Genomic DNA, 20,436 nt, shown 5'->3' with positions numbered 1-20,436 from the left:
AAATAAACAAAATAGTTCCTATGAAAACCTTAAACTTTATGTAGTCACGAGGCATGTGAATCTATTATTTATATTTACAGATTGGTAAAGAAAAAAAAGAATGCATATTAAAACAAATATTTATTTAGTTCATATAAGAATATCAAATTATTTACAATGAAATTATTGTATATTAGTTGTATGACATTTATAATTTCATTGTTATAACATTGATACTTGTAGAGTTATATACACTACAGAGAAAACTTGCATCTGTTGTCAGACTGAAAAAGATATGTTTGTAAATAATTAAGGGCTATACTTAAGAAATAAACCACATAGTATGCACTTGAAATATTGTTCCGAATATTATTCCGTTGAAGCGGTGCTAAGGACTCGCTTGCGTGCAAACTGTTAGCAACATGGAATGTTTCTTATAATGTCATTATGGCAAACCCTAGGAGGACACGTGGACTAGTGGACGATTCCAGCATTTCGGCCTTATAATTTTTAACATACAGTTTTTATTGATATGTTGTTTCATTTAACGAAGACATTGAATAACAACAAGCGTTACAATACTGAGCACTTAAAGCTTTTAGGGCCTTTTCCTGTCACGCGAATTTATGATCGCATCACGTAAATTAACTCGCGCGCTATGCGACGCATATGCCTGTGACACGCTTGACAGTAAAGTATTTATAGAACTACAGCATGCAACTGACACGCATGCGGACACAAGTCCGCGTGACAGGAAAGAGGCCCGTAAATCGATATTCCTACATCGTCACTGCAGAAGCCCTGCTAGGTGTTTGCCGATGGCTACATAGTGCGTTGCGTGATCTGATACACAATGTTCAGAGAGATAAAATAAAAATTAAAAACAAAGACATACTCAACAGCACTACTGACAATTGTTTACTTTATCTATTCTAAAGATATGGAAAAGCTATTGAGAATAATGAACCGAACAATATGAAAAGCATCATTACTTACGAAATATAAAAATTAATACACGACAAATACAAAATAAAGTACAACGAATGGATCTACATAATACAATGTAAAATGTATTACAAACCCAGCACCGTTACACCTAATTACAATAGTTACAAGTTACTATTTATCATAACTGACGATTACATTTTAAGTCTTACAAGAATAAAGTACTTTCACTAATATGGCAAAGTTTTCAATGTAGTATTTCATTATAAAGCCTAATTTTCAAGTTTATTTTGTAAAAACTGATTTTGTAAAATTCTAGAGACTAGGTGGGCTATTAAATACAATGCCGAAAAAAAAATTTTGATTGTTAGAGGTTAGATAAAAAGAACCGAAAAGTTTCACGGTTACATAAAGTATATGTAACGATAAAATATATTGTTAATGAGTAAATTCTCAGTTGCTACCAACTAAAGTCAGCCCCATACGAAGAACTATAGCAGTCGCGATATTGCACACTACGCTACGGCTACATTGGCGAGCAACATCGCTGTACACTTGCACATCACTACGCCAAATACATTCGTTCAAATTTGATGTAAATTTATAATCCTTGCACATCACTACGCCAAATACATTCGTTCAAATTTGATGTAAATTTATAGTCCTTGCACATCACTACGCCAAATACATTCGTAAATTTGATGTAAATTTGTAGTCACGTTTTTAGTAAAAGGAAAGTAACGTTGATGTTTACATTTAGCCAATGGTAGGCAGACCTATGCTGTTTTAGGAATTTAACATAGTGATACTAGAAGGAACTCAGCACATTGGCGAGGATATCGTTTCCCATAGGTCTGCCTATCACTGGTTATTTATAACAAACTATAAAGTAGCCGTAGCATAAAACACACGCCATGGTGTTGGCGTTCGCGCCAGCACACATATCGAGCAAGTACGTCTATTCATACTAAAGAGCATTGTTTCTCAAATGGGACCTCGCGAAAGGATGACAGATGATATGATTTCGTGTAAGGATGTAAAAGAAGATTGATGATACTAAAATACTCTAAAATATTCGAAAAGTTTATGCAAACCAAGTGATATTCAGGAGATTAAAAATATTATCACCTATAAGGGGTCGTTACAGGTTTTGCTGTACAAGGGGTCGCGATAGTATAGTTGAGAAACAATGCTGTCGAAGCACATTATACTGCGCAAGTTTCCGTGCTCTGGTTATTTCTTAATGTTATTTCTAGCGGCACCCATACACTCAAACAACTACCCTTCACTTTGACACAAACATTTGTATAACTAATAGTAATAGTTGCCAATATAACTAACTATGTCAAGATTAATTAAAACTAATCTATCTAATCATAATCTCCAAAATTACACAAGGACGGTGTAAGTAGACAAAACACGTTACTACAACGAGTACATAAGTAGTTTAATTCTGTCCAAATATTTATTACATACATCAAAAGTTTGACCATAAAAAGTGTAGAAATAGAGCATTATCTTAATTATAAAACACAATAAATAATTTCTATAAAGGCACAATAAGGCACTGTTACGTCAAGGTGTGTTCACAGTCATAGTATAAATCTTAATATCGTCAATCAAAGTATCGTTTACGTTACGAAAGTATAGGATTTCCTGTATTCTAAGATTAAAGAAAACGGAAAACCTAGCTTATCAGTTACTTTGCAATTTGTCTCCTTTCAACCAGGAAAGAAGGTTTGCAGACACCACAGATGCCTCTTACTTCCAGGATGCTTCAGCAGCATAAACTACTATCTACAATGACTAGCCATTATGATAGTCATGGCCTATTTATTCATTGGTTCATTCATCTTATATTTTATCAATTTTATTTTTCAGTTCAGTTCATTGCTGTACAACATCATTTCATTCCCTTATGTAAGGTTTTATATCAGTTGCACGTTTTGTTAAATCAAGTTGATATTTTATATTCAATCGGAGATTTTGGTATTTTGAATGCCCTTATATACATTAATAATCACAAACCTCATTACGATATAAAGTTCACAAACATGTAAAATGTATATTAGTCCACACGATTTCATTCTTTGATATACATAGGCAAATAGATTCGTTAGGTACATAACTATAGAATCATGCATACTATGTTAAATTAATAATTACATCTCATTCTAATAAATGCGAAGATGTAAAAATCAATTGAACATATTAAGCGATCACTACATACTTCACTACAGTAGTACAACGTAAGTTCACCTAACAATGTCACAATTTGAACAAAATACTAATCGTATAAAAATGTGTCACGAACTGTATATAATATTTGCCACAAAATGGAAGCACACGACACATTCATGACACCACGTTCATGCATACACACATTACGCTAGTTATTGTCATTTTTCTAGTGAAATGTACACCATTACTGTTTGGTCACCGACACTGATTGCAGTCGAGGTTGAAGTCGTCTGAAGTGATAAGTACTAATTAATATAATAATACCTAATTTGAAATTTTGTGAGCATTGTGCGAGCGACGCGGCCTACAGCCAGGTCAGGTTGTCGGGCTTGCTCGGCGTCGAGTTTATCAGAGACTGCACGTCGTCTAATAGTATGTCATTTGTAAATTCCCCCAACTGGAAACAAAAACACAATAACATTATATTAAATCATTGATACATATTGTTAACAGCAGTGATACCCTTACCATGAGTTTTTACGTTTCGACAAATATGACTGTTTTGGTATTTGTTTACGTATTTGCCCATACTATTCCAAATCAGCGCCCCTAGCGGATTATATCAGAACTTGGAAATTGTATGGGTCAATACGTAAACAAATACCAAGCAGTCATATTAGTCGAAACGTAAAAACTCATGGTAAGGGTACTGAACAGACATACTATGAAAACGATCTCGTTTCGTAAATTTATTTGGTACTTCTGCAATTCATCCATTCACCACAGACCAGTACGGTGGGAATTCAAAAATTATTATTTTAGTCTTGTTCCAAAACAAGGTGACTTTCAAAAAAGGTAATCGAAAGTTCATTGAAGTTTCGAAAGTCGTCAAGTTATCATTTACGATCTGAACAAAATTGTATTGGCGGAGGTGGAGTAGGTAAGTTTCTCTCACTTACAGTAGAACTTATTTTTATTTGATAGTCATTGCATTCAGACATTGTATTCATGTGGTTATTGAAAATATTGACAGCAATAACAGACGCGAAATAGAATAGAAATCCATCGTGAACCAAATCCAGGTCAAGCAACCCTTGAGCAAAAAATTGAAAATCTCTTGTAAAAATAAGTACCCTTGTCAAAACAAAACCGGTACATAACCAAAGCTATTAAAAAGAGAAAAAGCGTGACGAATGTACCTTGCCACTACAAATGTGCATGCTTCATATTATTTAGTTTATTATCATACTAGCGTCACCCGCGATTTTACTCGCGCAGCCCATAAATACAGGGCCGGATTTAGAAGTCTAGAGGCCTTGTTGCCCACAAAGGAGTGGAGGCCCCCTGGCCTCAAATTATTTTCCGAATAAAATGAACAATTTTTTCAGTTGAGTTTTTCAATAAATATTTTATTGTGAAACGCAGGTAGATTCTTCTAGTATTCATGTTTTTACACAGTACTGTAGATAAAGGTAAAACAGCGAAAAAAATATCAAAGGAAAATATATTTTTTTTACTAGTGTTTATTGGTCGGGATTAAAAAAAAATCCGACGTCTCTATTGTGGGGGCCCTACTTTTGTGGAGGCCCCAGGGCCGCCGCCCCGGTTGCCCTCCCTTAAATCCGGCCCTGCATACATATATTGAGCGCCTAATCATAAAATGAATCAATTGTCTAAATTGCATGGTTCTACCTTCAGTAGTTTAGACTGCGATGATTAGTCAGTAAAAAACGCTTAAAACAATAAACGCTTTCTACACTCACAGCCCCACACTAGGATTCCCTGTGTCGTGGGTGCCATGGACACACACAGAGACAAATACACAAACACCCAGACCCAGAAACACAAATCTAAATTCATCATTTAAATATCTGTCTGGCCGGGGATCGAACCCGGGACCCTTTGCGCATCAGACCGGTATGGTGACCGCTCCGCCACGCGGGTTGTCATAATGAGTATCCTTTGGTTTTTAGATAAATATAGATCAATCAAATATAAAGTACCAGTGTATCATAAGATAAGATTAAATACCTGTAACGAGGGCACTAAGTCATCAGTGTCGCCGAGCGTCATGTCAGCCGTGTCGAGACTCGCACCGGCCTCGCTGCTGCAGTCCATGCGATCGTCCATCCCAGCCAGGAAGTCTTCTGGAGTGTGTGGCATCGAATACGGTTGCGTTACAGCCATTCCCAGGCCACTATCAGCGGACTCCTGCCGCTGGTGATCAGCTAACTCCGATAAGAACGGGTCCAAAGGCAGCTCAGTGCTTCCCACCGCGCCTGTGCTGTTCGCCAACGAAGACACGATGGAAGACGATTGCCGCGCCATTAACTCCTGCTGGGGAAATTCATGCACATTGAGCATATATAATCATGTTTTCGTTTTTATTTCACGGTTAACGCGCTTACGTTGTTAGTCTTTTGATATTTATGTTACCGCTAACGAACCGGTAACAATTGAGAGAGATATACAGGGTGTCCATTAATATATAACTCGCTTGTTCTAAGTAGATAACACTACAAGGCTTGTGTTATAGAGTTTAGTAGGAATTAAGTAGGAAGACTCGTAGGTTTTGAATTACTTCCAGTTATTCTAAATTAAACACATATTCCATTCTTGGTCAGTCTTGTATATACCAATATTGTAAAGAATAGGAAATGTTTTACAGTTAACATCTACTATTTGCAGAACACCCTGTATCTAATACTGCAAATTTCAATAAATTAAGATGCAAATCCTAAACATATCAAATAAATGGACTAAACAATTGTGTTCGCATTTCTTTGTAACGCAACAATTAACGATAACTGCGATATAATTGTCTTACTTAAGCACGTTTATTTTACATAACATGCTTAAGGATACTGTACGGAGAAATGGTTTAAATTTTTAGAGAGCTATAAAAAAACTAAGCCTGCTAGCGGTAACACCATAAGCATTTAAAATATTTGTTCTCACGTTGCCTTATGAAAGCTCGAGCAAACTGTCATAAAAAATGTGAATAGCGTTGATATGTACCTGGAGCCTTATCTCCTGCTGGCGTTGCTTGAGCCGTTCCCGCTCGCGCTGTAGCGACTGGAGGCGTTGTTTCTGTTGGCAGGCCTGCAGCGTGGCGTTGGCCCAGCCGCCGCCCGCCAGCCCGGCGCCCGCGCCCGGCGTGCGCTGCAACTGTGGTGCTGGAACACAAACAAATCACTTAACCACTGATGTTTTGTTTTCCTCGTTGTTCACGAATAAACTGAGCAGGAATATAGAGTTGTGATTTTACTGTAAGATTAAGTAAGAGTTGAGTAATAGAGACCATGTCCATTGGCGATCTTAGAACGTGTAATCCAAGTTGCTTTCGAACCTGATGTAAATCAACTGAAATACGTGTTCTATAAAATGTTACTTATGTATTGTTCGACTTTGTTCGTGTGTGGACATTAAATCCTTTTTAAATATAACAAAGGTCTGGAGAATTACCGAACTTGAAAAAGAATTATGACTATTCGCTATAATTATAGATAAAAAGACACAGACACAAGGTGGCCGCTAACATATAGGACACGTATTAGAGAAGGGTGATGCTCCTATTCAAACCTTATAGTTAAAAAATAAATGTTCCTACCCACAAAGGGCTCACCATTTAAGTAGCGTTGCTTTTAATCTTTGATATAATATACAAGTAAAAGACGTTTATAACAATCGCCATAAAGAATCGACCAGAAATTAATGAGAGAGGGCTTATCCACTGAGAGTTTAGTTAAAACGATTTGTATTAGTAACCCTGTCGGACCAATTCATAGAAGCTTAGTCGCCGTAGTTGAATAACCAGAGAGTTTTATCACCTTAAATCCCTTAATTTCACTCTGAAATATAAATATAACGTTACCGCGTGAGACAAATTACTCACTAACCACTATTCAGTGCATGTTACGGGGCGTACCTACATTTTCGATATTATATTATTGTGCCGCTTGGCCACACGAATGGAAAAGGGACAAAAATAATTATTAGGTACAACAAAAGAAGACTGATGATAACGAATGACTGGGTAATCCTGGATTTACAAATTTAGTCCACACAGGCATAACTTACGTATTCTAGGGTCGAACCAGGACGTTGTACGTGCGGCATGGTTTATGAAGTAGATCTCCCCCTCCGGTGTGGTCGCCTGCTCCCAACCTTCGGGCAAGGGGCCGAGAGGGTCTGTTGTCGTGCTACTGCTTGTACTCTTCGCTGCTGAAATAAATCAGTTACATTCGGTTACTACGTGTTCAGTTCACAATCTCATGAAATTGGCAATCGATTTGATCAACAGCGACTAGTTGCAAGTCAGCGTGGAAATAGGGAGGACGTGGGTGCACGTAATTGGACGTGTGTGCATAACAAAGATTACAGTAGCGGTTCCAAGAAATGGCAGCGGAAAACACGCGGCCGGTGCGCCGCTCGCCCGCTGGCGCACTTACTCTTTCTGAAATGAATCACTTCGCGCAACGGATGTCGCCGTGCCACCTCATCCTCGAACACGCTCGATTCACACCTATACACTTATCGCATGCAACTGACGAGTGGTCATTCATAAACAACGGACAGACAATATTATTCGCTGAAGATTAAAGGTGCACGAGTGACTAATACGGTCGTACATAAATATACCGTACAGGTGCATTTACAGATGGTCGGTAGCCAACAAGTAAATTTAGTCGGGGTAAGTAGGTACCTAGGCGAATTGCACGAGCTAACGATATGTAAAGTAGATACCAAAGATCGAAGACATCTGCTTGTTGAAATTAATTTAATTTCTGGTTTATGTTAAAGGCGTCATTAACAACTATTAATAAATTATTATTAAACTCCGCTTGTGTTACAAAATGATATTAATAGAATCGATAAATATGTATTAGTAATCGAATGACACGAATTAATCACATTTATTATGTTAACATTGAACGATTGTCTCACACGATCTATTTTAGGATTCACAAAACTCCACATGAAAACATTCTCTTTTTAATATCTGTTAAAAAAATCTAGATTGCTCTGTGTAAGAGTATTATAAGGAAAATAAGCGAAAATTAATGAATTCATGTAACTAACAAACATCTTTACAAATATTAGGCAATAACTTCCTTAAGAATATAAGGGGTTTGTTTGTGTGAGTTCTTTAAAATATAATTGTAAAACAAAAGCTTATTTGCAAATTCACCTACGTAACGTAATGAAATAATAATAATATACGTCTAGTATACTAATATATTTCTCTTTGTTAGTCCCCATAACATATTAATTTTCAAAAATATTTGTTAGTGCTAAATATCATACTTATAAACCATATCATAGTTTAAAGTAAATAATAAAATACATAAAGTAGGTATAGTTATACCTACTACCAAATTCAAAAGGTATGATAAAAAGACCATCGAACAATCAATTAACCACCAGGATAAGTTATGCGGCGATTATTAAATAGGTAATAGACACAGAGTTATTAGAAAGAGTTCAAATTGCATGCAAGTTTAGCATTCATTGAAATTTATCATTCATATATTAAAAACCAGCCTGACCTTTAATATACATACATATGTCCGTCGTAGAGCACTTTCACTATTTTTTAACATTTGTCCAATCACGAGTCATACATACGCCATGTAGCCGTCGTAATTAAGCATAATTTGCGCTAATCGTTACTCAACTACGGACAGCAGCCGCTGTGCGAATAATAAAATTATCGTACGATCTTACAATATCGAAAACAATTCCTGTTCTTCACTTTAAATTCCATTTTCAAGACTATATCTAATTGTTTATCAAAATTTCTTTGTCCTGTGATGTATGTACTTATATGTAAAGGATGATGTCACGGTGCCACAGATACCACAAATGGTCATATACTAGAAGTGTACAATATGACTGTTTCAATTAAAGTTAATGTTAAAGTATGGGTATTGTTAATAAAACTTACGTCACATAGATTTATAGAACTTATGTTAACATATTTTATAAATAAAAAGAGAAACCTTTCATACTGTTGTATTAGGTAAATGTTCACATGGAGTTATATGAATCAGTCATAATATATCAAACGTGTGTACAGAAAGTTACAAGTGTTGGCAATCTAAAACCGAGGAATACCATTACAATGGATCATGAGAATGTTATTTAATTTCAAAGGCAATTTGTTATCGCGACATCAGATTAAAATGAAGAATTCGCTAGAAAAACATTCGTATGTCAGGTGATCTACATGAAGAGTATGTTTGCGCTTACGAACCGAGATAAGAACAGATCAAACACTGTCACTGAGTGTCGGTAGCGCCGGCAGAGCACCGCCTCGGAACGTGACTAGGCCACCTATTGAGCTAACTGTCACACGAGACAATACCTAAAACTGAACAACACGTGCCTCCGCGACGATTTCTATTTTGCTACAAGTTTGTTTTTCATTTGAATGATCTTTATTTGTTACATAAAATAACAATATTGTAATTATAAATTGTTATTTCTCTACTGTTTCCACACTATAAAATAAGCCTCCAAGCACGCACACCTAAAACTAGGCCTGATCGCGTTGGTGCTTTGGTAAGTATAAAAGGTTGAATTAGAATTATATTTTCTCAACTTACTAGGTTTTAAAATAGGCTCCATAATGTGGGGGCAACTTTGTCTCTGAAATTTGTCGGCGAAAACTTAAAGAGGGACAGAAAGGGACAGATTTGGTCACGAATAAATAAAAAAATATTCGTCTTTGTTGAAGGACTAGGCTAAAAGCATTTCAGAACTTCTCTTAAACACCTGGGCTGCTTATTCCTGACAAAAGCCGATAATTCGAGTTTTTACTACAGTTGGTATGTTTACAATTACGAAATGTACGTAATAACGAAGATGATGCGTACGCCCAAGGACGACCGAGATGATTAGCACATCACTTACTATACCTCAGGTGGTTAATAACTGTTGCTTTGTTAATTGTGTTCGTAACATCGGGTTATTTATAGCCTTTTGTCAAAAATTTATTTGCATAATATGCACATAATTTCACTAAAATATGAATGGCATATAAGTATCTACTTTTATACACAACCTCTTATAATGTGTTTAGAATAAAACAGAACTGATACGCAATAAATATAAGTTAAATGTGAAAGATCGTTTGATAAGTCATAATAGTTTTGTCTTGTTAATCCTCCCAGCAAGGGTGAGATAATCTGTGAAAAGTAAATCTTGAGCCTTATATTGCGTTGAAAACAGTGATTGTTTTTGAAGTGATAAACAATAATAGCGCTAAGAAATGGAGCATTGGCAGCATCTAAAGATTGCCTTAACGCGGATATGTCGCAACGGAGCGGCCCGCGGGCGCCGACGCCGAGGCCGCCGGCGCCGCGACTCCGATGTATTTTCCGAGCACCTTTCATCGCTCGTCTCGCATCGACCGACGGAAACAACGCGTTAATTCCCGTCATAAAATCACTTTTAGAATTCGGGTTATTTACTTGTTTTTATTTTAGTTCCATGATAATTTTAAACGTCGCTCCGAAGCCAATTAGATCACGTGAAAACGAATCGAAGGCAGGCCCCTCCGAAACTTTACAAATAACCGGGTGTCCTTATGATGTTTTGAATATAAATCAGTACCATTAAAGACAATGGGATTAATACATCTGGCAGATCTGGTAAATATAGATCGGAATATGCTGATGCACAACACAAAACCATAACATTTAAGTTTTACGATGGAACATGCATCAGTTTCGTAATCGAATACGAAATCGTACGTACATAAATACCCACTTAAATTAACATTTATTGAAGGAACATGTTTATAAAAATATCACAATAACTTTATATCAATTCACCTGTTGGCGTCCGTAGAATTGACACAGGAGATAAGATAGTCTACCCACTACAGATATACAGATATATTTGGATATATCTATGCGATAATTCTTATACTAGTTTTAACAGGATTGAGCCAATAAGTACGAAATAACGTACGATATGAGTTTATCATATATCAGAACCATCATGGAATTCATTTCAGACAGCGAAACGAGAAGCGTGTGTTAGATAAAACAAAATAATTTCAGAGTTAAAATGAGCAATATTCGGAGTAAAATTAAGGCATAGGTCATAGTATCGAATTCTACTATATCCAGCGTAGTAAACAAGTAACAAATAATTATAAAACGTTTGAATTCCATGTTATTCTCTCTTGCAAAGTTACAATGCAAAAACCACACTTGTGTAAAACAGTTGATATTTAGAATACTTAATGGTTTATGGAACGAAATCTTATAAATCTTTTTGAAATTGTACTCTTTGGTCTAAATACTAATTGTACGCAGAAACCCGTGTTAATTAGTCGAATAATAATCATGATGTAGACATAGAAGGACGCGCATGCAGCCTTGCAATTGCACCCTTGAACGATTAACATATCATTAAAATGTCTGCTACCTGCCTTTTATCAAACTCAATCTAGGAGAGATAGAATTAAGGACGGACATGGCCATATTTCTGTCCACAGGGCGTCGAAGGCCATTTTCGGGGTACCAAACGCATGAAAACCACCTTACAATAAATCATCATCATCATCAACCCATTACTGTCGCACTGCTGGGCACGGGTCTTCTCTCATAAAGAGAAGGATTAGGCCATAGTCCACCGCGCTGGCCAAGTGCGTGTTGGTAGACTTCACATACTTTAGAGTTTTTTTTTTTAATCTCTCAGGTATGCAGGTTTCCTCACGATGTTTTTCCTTCACCGTTTAAGCAAGTGATAATTAATTAGAAATTAATTAATATTTATATTTAGTGAATATTTTTTTACAATAAATATTCACTAACAAAGATATGTGTAATAAACCGCTAGCAGAATTGTAATCCTACCTGAAGTGAGAAAAAGGTGTAACGGTGGTGCTATCGGTTCAATGTGCCACCGAAGACGTTTCACATACATAGTACATCATCAAGCGATTAATTTTAATGAAATCAGATTACTTAGATATATGATAAAACGAATCTTATCACATTACGTGATACGATTAATAAAATTTCCTAAAATCATTTATTTATATGTCACTACGTCAGACCTCACTTCTCAATTCTGATAAATTCTAAGTATCGACAACTATTTGTATAATTAAGTATACTAATAAATATTTATTTCCCTATGAATACTACTTATATGTACCATTATTTTCTACAGTCCCACTAACAGTGTCAAAATTAAAAAAAGTGAAGGACGTAATAGAAGTGTCCAAAATCGAATTGATAAACTTTACAACTCGTTGAGATCATTGCATGTCTCTTAATGATGTTTTCTTCGACGACAAACAAATCACAATAATTTAGAAGACGCACATGACGTTAAAAATTGCATGATTTTATGTAAAATAGCATCAAACCTGCACCTCCGTGGAAGAAGGCCCAAATTCATAACAATGAGGTATAGTTGTTTATTTTGATTCAATAATTATCGTACACAGTCCACCGTATACCTAGCAGTTCTTACGATTTACATATAAAACGACCGTCTTAGACTTCCCGTAGAATCCCCGTTCCACCTAAGGTTGGTTGCAGATGTGCTGCGCGGCGATGACTACCTTCACTACCTTCAGCTAAACTGAATGTTGGTTTGCTATTTCAATCTTATAAAGTTAGACCTCCAGCCAATTAACAAACGTACATACGACTTCCATATAGAAACATAACAGCGTAAGCACTAGCTATACCTATTATAGGAGAAAGAAATATCGCGAAGATATGCCCGAGCACAAGAACAAGAGCTTCTAAATTATTTTAATGTCTATATGAATACTACTTATATGTACCATTATTTTCTACAGTCCCACTAACAGTGTCAAAATTAAAAAAGTGAAGGACGTAATAGAAGTGTCCAAAATCGAATTGATAAACTTTACAACTCGTTGAGATCATTGCATGTCTCTTAATGATGTTTTCTTCGACGGCAAACAAATCACCATAATTTAGAAGACGTACATGACGTTAAAAATTGCATGATTTTATGTAAAATAGCATCAAACCTGCACCTCCGTGGAAAAAGGCCCAAATTCATAACAATAAGGTATAGTTGTTAAGTGCATTAGCACTTAACTCACGTAATATTCACTTAATGAATAATACTTTAACTGGATCTTAATTATATCCTACGATTTCTATAATTATTCCGCTTGTTGCCAAGTGTTTAAATGTTCTACCAATTAAGAGTTCACACGACTCTCGATGAAAGTTATTTATCATGTAAATAAAAGCTTTTAAATCAATTAATTTTTGTTCCTTGTTAAATATAGAATATTGATGCCAATTTTAACATGTATGATGTTAATTAAGTCGTTCTAATCAGCAAACTCTCAAACTCATTTGGTATACGGCCTGGCAATTGCACTGATGCAATACGTAACATGAAAAGTTCATATTAATTACATGAGTCAAGATGCTTCTACCGTAGAATGCATTGTAAGCGTATTTTTTAATTTGCTACGTAATAACAAAAAGTGCAGCATTAGAGACGCGTGTCATTCATTCAACCGTTTATTTTGATTCGATAATTATCGTACACAGTCCACCGTATACCTATCAGTTCTTACAATTTACATATAAAACGTCCGTCTAGACTTTCCTTAGAATCCCCGTTCCACCTAAGTTTGGTTGCAGATGTGCTGCGCGGCGATGACCACTACCTTCAGCTAAACTGAATGTTGGTTTGCTATTTCAATCTTATAAAGTTAGACCTCCAGCCAATTAACAAACGTACATACGACTTTCATATAGAAACATAACAGCGTAAGCACTAGCTATACCTATTATAGGGGAAAGAAATATCGCGAAGATATGCCCAGAGTACAACCACAAGAGTTTCTAAATTATTTTAATGTGACATTCAATCCTTGTGTACTATAATGTCTTTAGCAACGACCGACACACAAATAACGGATCAATTGTTTGGCTTCTGATGGTACAAAAGATACGAATGTCGTGAATATATATACAGCATGAAATATGTTCAAATGACTACTACAAAGTAAGAGTACCTATCCGAAAACCACTATAATATGTATTTGTTGCTATTTTCTCATAGGAAAAGAAGGATCGCCGGCGATTATTTTTTTTCTTTTCCCTCGAAGCTAATAACAGATAATACCGTGATAATAAACAAAAGAGCCCAGGGAAACAGGCAACCACATAAAGACATACCTTATCCATGCCGTCCATAGGAGTAATAAGGTGATTCGTAATCTTAAAGAGTGTTATTAGAAAGTATCACTCACAATGAAGATACTACTTAAGTGTACATATTAAGCTAAAACGCATTTAATAGACTCGCACCTGATGAATGTAGCATCGATCACGAAGATAATATACCTATAGGTATTTTAGTGGAAGATGTCGTAAGATAGCGAGCGATATGAACTTTATGAGACACTCCGATAAGTACTGATTTCTCAAAGATAACATAGTATCTTCACTGTGTGTGACTGCTATTATAATATGTGTATTTTGAAGGTAGATGGTAGAACCCTTTGTGATTCGACTCCGGTGGCACCACCGCCACACCTATTTCTGCCTAATAACAGCAGTGTTACGCGCTGCTGTGTTCCGTTTTGAAGGGTGTGATAAGGGAGACATACTTTTCCGAGGCGTTCCAGTGGCGCATCTGTGGCCGACCTCAGGTAGGAATATCTCTCCTATCTGGGTTGATTACAGATGTCCATGGGCGGCAGGAGCCACTTACCATCAGGTGGACTGCATGCTCGTCTGCTATATTATAAAAAAAATGTGATGTTTACCCGGGCTCGACGCGGCGATGCTCTGTGGTGTGCTGCTCTGAGAGAGCAGGGTCTCGGCGCTCTGGTGCTGCACGCCGCCCGCCACCGTCTGCGCCGCGAGCGACTTGCGAGGGTCCTCCCAGGTCGTCGTCTTTGTTATGTGACTGGAAATAAACAAATACAATGTTATTATTTAATGTATGATGCATTGACGCCAATGATTGGCGTTGACTGGCAGGTAATGTTATTTGATACGAGTAATCAGTTCAGTATTTACTTGTTACCCTTAATTATGGTGTTTTAAAAAGATTAAGAAAATAATTCTCATTGTGCAATGCATAATAAAAAAGATGCAGTGCATTAAAAAAATCTGATCCGTATTTTAACCAAAAGCTAAGCTTCGTCATACAACGAAATAACGCAGTCAACATTCTTGGGAACCTACCGAAAAAATGTGGACTCTTTATTTATTTTTTAATTTTACATTACTTTAGGTTTATTTTTTTATTAAAGTTTTATTTTTAATACTTTGTACATATTATATACATCTATAATTTGTTTGTACATTTATATAATAATAATGTAAATTATGAATAAATGTTTTCTCTACAAAAATAATGCAATTTGTTAGGATCGGATTTGCCGACTGTTACGGTTAAACTAACTTGTTATGAAAAATATTACAAGGCACGTGTATAAATTGTGTATAAACCGATGGATATTTACGATTAGGCACCGCATACATAAATTTACACGAAGCGAACTAAACTATTAAGCAGCGATGCCAATGCCAAGGTTTGTTCGGCGGTCTCTCAATTAAACCAGAGGTTCGAACTCCAGCGAAGAACATATTAATTATGTTTTAACAATGAAAAAATATTGTGAGGAAATCAACGTATCTGAGAGTTATTAAGATAAAGACGTTCTCAAAGGTAAAATAAATCAACCAATCCGCACTTGGCCATCGTGGTAAACTATAGACTCAATCCCTTTCACTCCGAGTGAAGACTCGTACCCAGCAATGGGTCCGTAATGGGTAGACGAGACACTAAACTGAATTTAAGCCATGCCATATGTTTCGTCAATTTCAACATCATTAAATCAGCCTTCACATATCATTTCAAACATGTCAATGAAAGTCGATTTAATAATCATATAATTAAATACCTAACGGATGTTGCAGCAATAAGACGAGCTGAACCTGCGCATGAGTTGATTATAGTCTGAGATAAAAGGCGTGGTGCGAACCGAATCTCTACTTAGCGGTCGATGTGACCAATTTGTAGGTAAACCGGACATGCTGCGACCTAGTGAATAAACACGCCGTCATCAGCGACTCTTTTACTTTCTTCGCTGAAAGTAGGCAGCGTCACGTCTGGGTGGGGTTGCCACCTGTTTTTGAAGGAAAATAGTATTTGTAACAAAACATATACATTTTTCTGATGACGTTTTTAGCGATTTACAGGACAAAATAATCCTTACATTATCCTCCTGTCTGTCGTTCAAGACTCTTCTCAAGATGGCGTAGAGGTATCAGGTAGAAATTTATATCGAATACTTTGGTCTACGATTTCTTACATCTGTTAAACAATCAAATAAAATATATTTGAGAGTTTTCCTTAATCTAATTCTAAATACATATATTGAAAACAATTTCAGGAGAAAGCCACGACATCTGAATTATCAATGAAAATAGAGTACCTTCACATACTATAATAATAGTACAATTATCTTTCTATAATACATATATTGTAGGTATAATGGCGGGTGGCAACCCTATGTCTGTGCCCAACCAACGTTACATACTCGACAGACTATTTATTACTTGAACGTGTCTTACTATAGATTTACGAAGAAAACAATAGGTTGACGTCTACATACATTTTTTATGTATTTCAAAATACGAATATGAATACTATCATACTACTTATACAAAAGTAATATATCTTTAGTGAAAGTACTTCTTTCTAGCAGAATAATTTATATTTATACGCATACAAACTTCCTCCTGCGAAATTGTCCGTGTAGGCTTTCAAAATCGCAGTATTTTTTACGGCAGATGGTTTTTTAAAGTATTCATTTTATCTGTTTACGAATTAAAAATATTATCAGTATAACAAAAACGATGAATAGCGGCAAAAAACCAAGAGGAAAATAATGTTACAACGAAGCGGGTTGAGGTATAGCCATGATAAATCGATTTTAACTAGTTGGTAATGAACTTGGCGCTATCAGTCGTCGACGTCACGCTAACCTGTGGCGTACACCTGCATAAACTTTATCACATCTTTATTTTTATGCAGTTGCTGAAACGCAACATACATACGATAGTGCCTTAACGAGCGTTTGTGCATATTCGTATATAGCAATTTGCAATTATTCTCGATATTTTTATATCCAAATAAATATTCTCTGATTACGCTATGCTGAAAGTACATTCGTATCCTTGACTATCTGAAAGTGCCTTTACAACTTCATCGCATTATAGTTATTTATTTCACTAAAGCAGTAACAGATGTGTTTTAATATTAAAATTAAATAAAACCGTTTAAATGTTTACTTGACCGTTCTATTTTTTTTTCAATTCATATAATATGTGAATTCTATTCAAAGAACAAACCTATCTCCCTTTTTCCTGTAACAATGGCAACAGGTTTCATATAAAATAGCAAACGGATAGACACAACTAAATGACAAGAGCATTTGCTATTTATCAACGGAACTGTAAAAATGAATGAACCGTTAAAATTACTTGCAGATTTTTGTACCACCATACATTAAATTCAGCGACGAAGCGAAACACCATAACAATAATAGACGAAAAAAGAACGAAAGAAAGAGCAAAGGTAGAAATGATAGAAGATCGATCAAAATTTCAAACTCTTCTTTGGAGATGGAATCTTACGTTTTGTCTACATTATAAATCTGCGTCACTATAGTGGTTTTAAAACAAGCCCTTACATAGCTAAATAATTTCAGTTGTAAAATATCCTTTGTTTCATTAAATAGGGTTTAAAAGTTCTAACGGACTGAATGGCCATTCTCTTATATCCCCATTAAGGAGAGCTGTTGTTTTATACAACATCTCCTTGCTGACTCGCGGGGGAAACCCCGAGCCCAGGGATGGGACAATTGTAGCTTAAAGGAAAAGTACTGTTGTTGCAAATACGGCAAGCAGGCGACATTGGTGCGACGGCGACGCGTCGGCCCGGTGCGGTCGCGTGTAATTACAGTACGTAGCGCAGCCTGCCGCGAGAACGGCTCGGGTTGCATAACAGCCCGACGTTATACAAGCCCGCCACCCGAGAATGTTTGTACACAATCCCATTATTTACTCACACTGCCACACCGTCACACCTCAGATCATCTACGCTTCTTAGTAATCACTCGCCCAAATAAACACAGGACTTGATTCGATAACTTACTGTTCTAATGCTGGGTATGAGTCTGCCCTCAAACCTCTTGTAGGATTAGGCCCTGAACACGCGGGTAAAGTACGCATTGGTAGAGTTCACACACTTTGGAGGTCCTTTATTCTAAGATCTCTCTAGTGTGTAAGTTTCCTCACGACATTTTCATTCGGCGTTAATATAAGTGATAATTTTCTAATTCGCATATAATTTAGAAAAAGTCAAAGGTATAATAACCTAGGATTTCAACCTGCGACTCCCTAGACTACAGCCAAATTTAACCACTAGGCTATCACTTGACAGAACATGACTGTGACACATTAAACAAAGCTACGATTCGATAAGAACGATTCGATAGGTCGCAAGACGCTATAATTAGATCGGCGAAACCTAATTATAGACATTGTTTTTCGAACCTTCTCTTCTAGGAAACGTTACGTTCAACGTCATTACGCTAAAAGCTTTAGCATTACGCATCAAATTAGTACATTTTATTGCACTCAATATGTACCCGTTATATAAAATAATTAAAACAATTCCACAGTAAACGCGTATGCATATTGCGTGACATACGCCTAAAGGAAATTAGAATATAAATAGAGGTACTAAATAATCACCAGATGACAAGGAGCATTGAGAAACAGAATGTCTTTCTCTCGCGAAGGCCTTCCACTCTTACACAATAGACTGTTGCAGTTTCTCGATAGCACAGATACATGCCACCACTGCCTAATAGGGTTGCCTCAGACAAAGAGCTTAACGGAAATGTGCTAATAAATACAATTATATATAAACGGCAAGTACCTATGCTTAGCTGTATATAAAGATTCTACGCACTACTCACGATTTTTCCGAAATGTCAATACCGTGTTTTTTTTAATATGTGTGAAAAGTGTGTGTAAAAAGTTATTTTACCCTAGGTATCAATGGGACCTTTATCACAGAGCACCAAACCATTACAGGGAGAGTCCGCATTTGTTTTATGAAAATCAATAAGAAAAACATATTTACGAGTATTCATATTCTTTATCAGATAATTCTTTATCAAATAATAACTATTATTCGTATACTTGAACAAATTAAAGCATACGTACAAACACAAGTGAACTCACACCATTTAACCGATAGAGACCCCACGACCAATGCTCCATTCACTTCCGAGAGAATGTTGATATAATTGTCTATATTATTTATTTTCCAGCTCGTATCATTGAGGAAAGCTAAGATCTCGTTTAGCTAGTTAAAACAGGAACTTGCCGCACCTGACGGCACACATGCTGTAAGGCTAATGATACATGAACGACTAAATATGCAATTTAAGACACGAGCGTCTTTGAAACAATTCTAAAAAAGCGTCAACTTAAAAATAAATTAAAGTACCATTGAATGTATTGTTATGGATTGTATGTTGTCATAAAATTATATATTGAATGTGTTTCTTATTAGGTACAGAACGTACAATTGCATTTATAGTACGATTAACAAAGGAATTGCGGTGGAACTTAAACCACTATTAACTCGTGCAAATTATTCTCTACAAACATCAAAGGATCATTGTTTCAAACTTTTTTATTTTACTTCGCACATAGTACATTATGAAATCCTCCGATTGATTTATTATTAAAGTCGACGGCGCTAATCTTCAGAGGTTCATAATCCTTAATGGATTTGAATGCGGTTTTTACTATTAATATAGTTTTCCACATCATGTTTTCCTTTACCACTAAAGGAAGTTATAATTAGGTACTTACCTACATTTATCATATGGACATGCTTGAAGTGCATGCGACTCATACCTCCAACTTATAAGGCCGCTAGTACAGTATGCAAGCGAAAAGCTGAATTGGACAATACTTATAAACGCAAGTGTACAGTTACTGTTAGGGTTCGTACACACTAGCGTCTCTACTAAAAGATAATTATGACAAGAAGGAAAAATTATAAATAAAATTCTACAGAACCATTCAAGTCGCCATTATCGTAGCATTTGCATTACGTCTACCAAACACCCACGCTGGTGAAACGCTAGTGTGAAGGAGTCCTTAGCACAGACTACCGGACGAGCGTCATGTCCGACGCATATCCTCGTCTGCGCGTAATTTTCAACACAGACATACAGCCAGCATAACCTCGAAACAAAGCGGTTTATTT

The 20,436-nt window shown here is 36.2% G+C and overlaps 1 protein-coding gene across 3 annotated transcripts in view; it reads right to left on the bottom strand.

The window, feature by feature from the left end:
• Positions 1–105: 105 nt before the first annotated feature.
• The window catches only part of yki (Transcriptional coactivator yki), a 46,555-nt gene continuing 26,224 nt past the window's right edge, over positions 106–20,436 (bottom strand). The window contains exons 2-6 of one of the 3 annotated variants that reach the window (XM_073086250.1): positions 14,897–15,039; positions 7,186–7,329; positions 6,124–6,281; positions 5,137–5,439; positions 106–3,562 (exon numbers count right to left, since the gene is read on the bottom strand). In XM_073086250.1, coding sequence (XP_072942351.1) covers positions 3,470–3,562; positions 5,137–5,439; positions 6,124–6,281; positions 7,186–7,329; positions 14,897–15,039 — 841 coding nt within the window. In that variant the 3' untranslated portion in view covers positions 106–3,469. Of the gene's footprint in view, positions 3,563–5,136; positions 5,443–6,123; positions 6,282–7,185; positions 7,330–14,896; positions 15,040–20,436 lie in introns of all 3 variants that reach the window. The other 2 variants (XM_073086240.1, XM_073086233.1) reach the window with 2 other exon arrangements.

This window comes from Epargyreus clarus, unplaced genomic scaffold (genome assembly GCF_041222505.1).
Source record: "Epargyreus clarus isolate Ecla_fem2 unplaced genomic scaffold, WU_Ecla_fem_2.2 ptg000003l, whole genome shotgun sequence".
NCBI lineage: Eukaryota > Metazoa > Arthropoda > Insecta > Lepidoptera > Hesperiidae > Epargyreus > Epargyreus clarus.
Note: the sequence above shows the minus strand (reverse complement) of the source record. Positions and strands in the feature narration are given on the sequence as shown.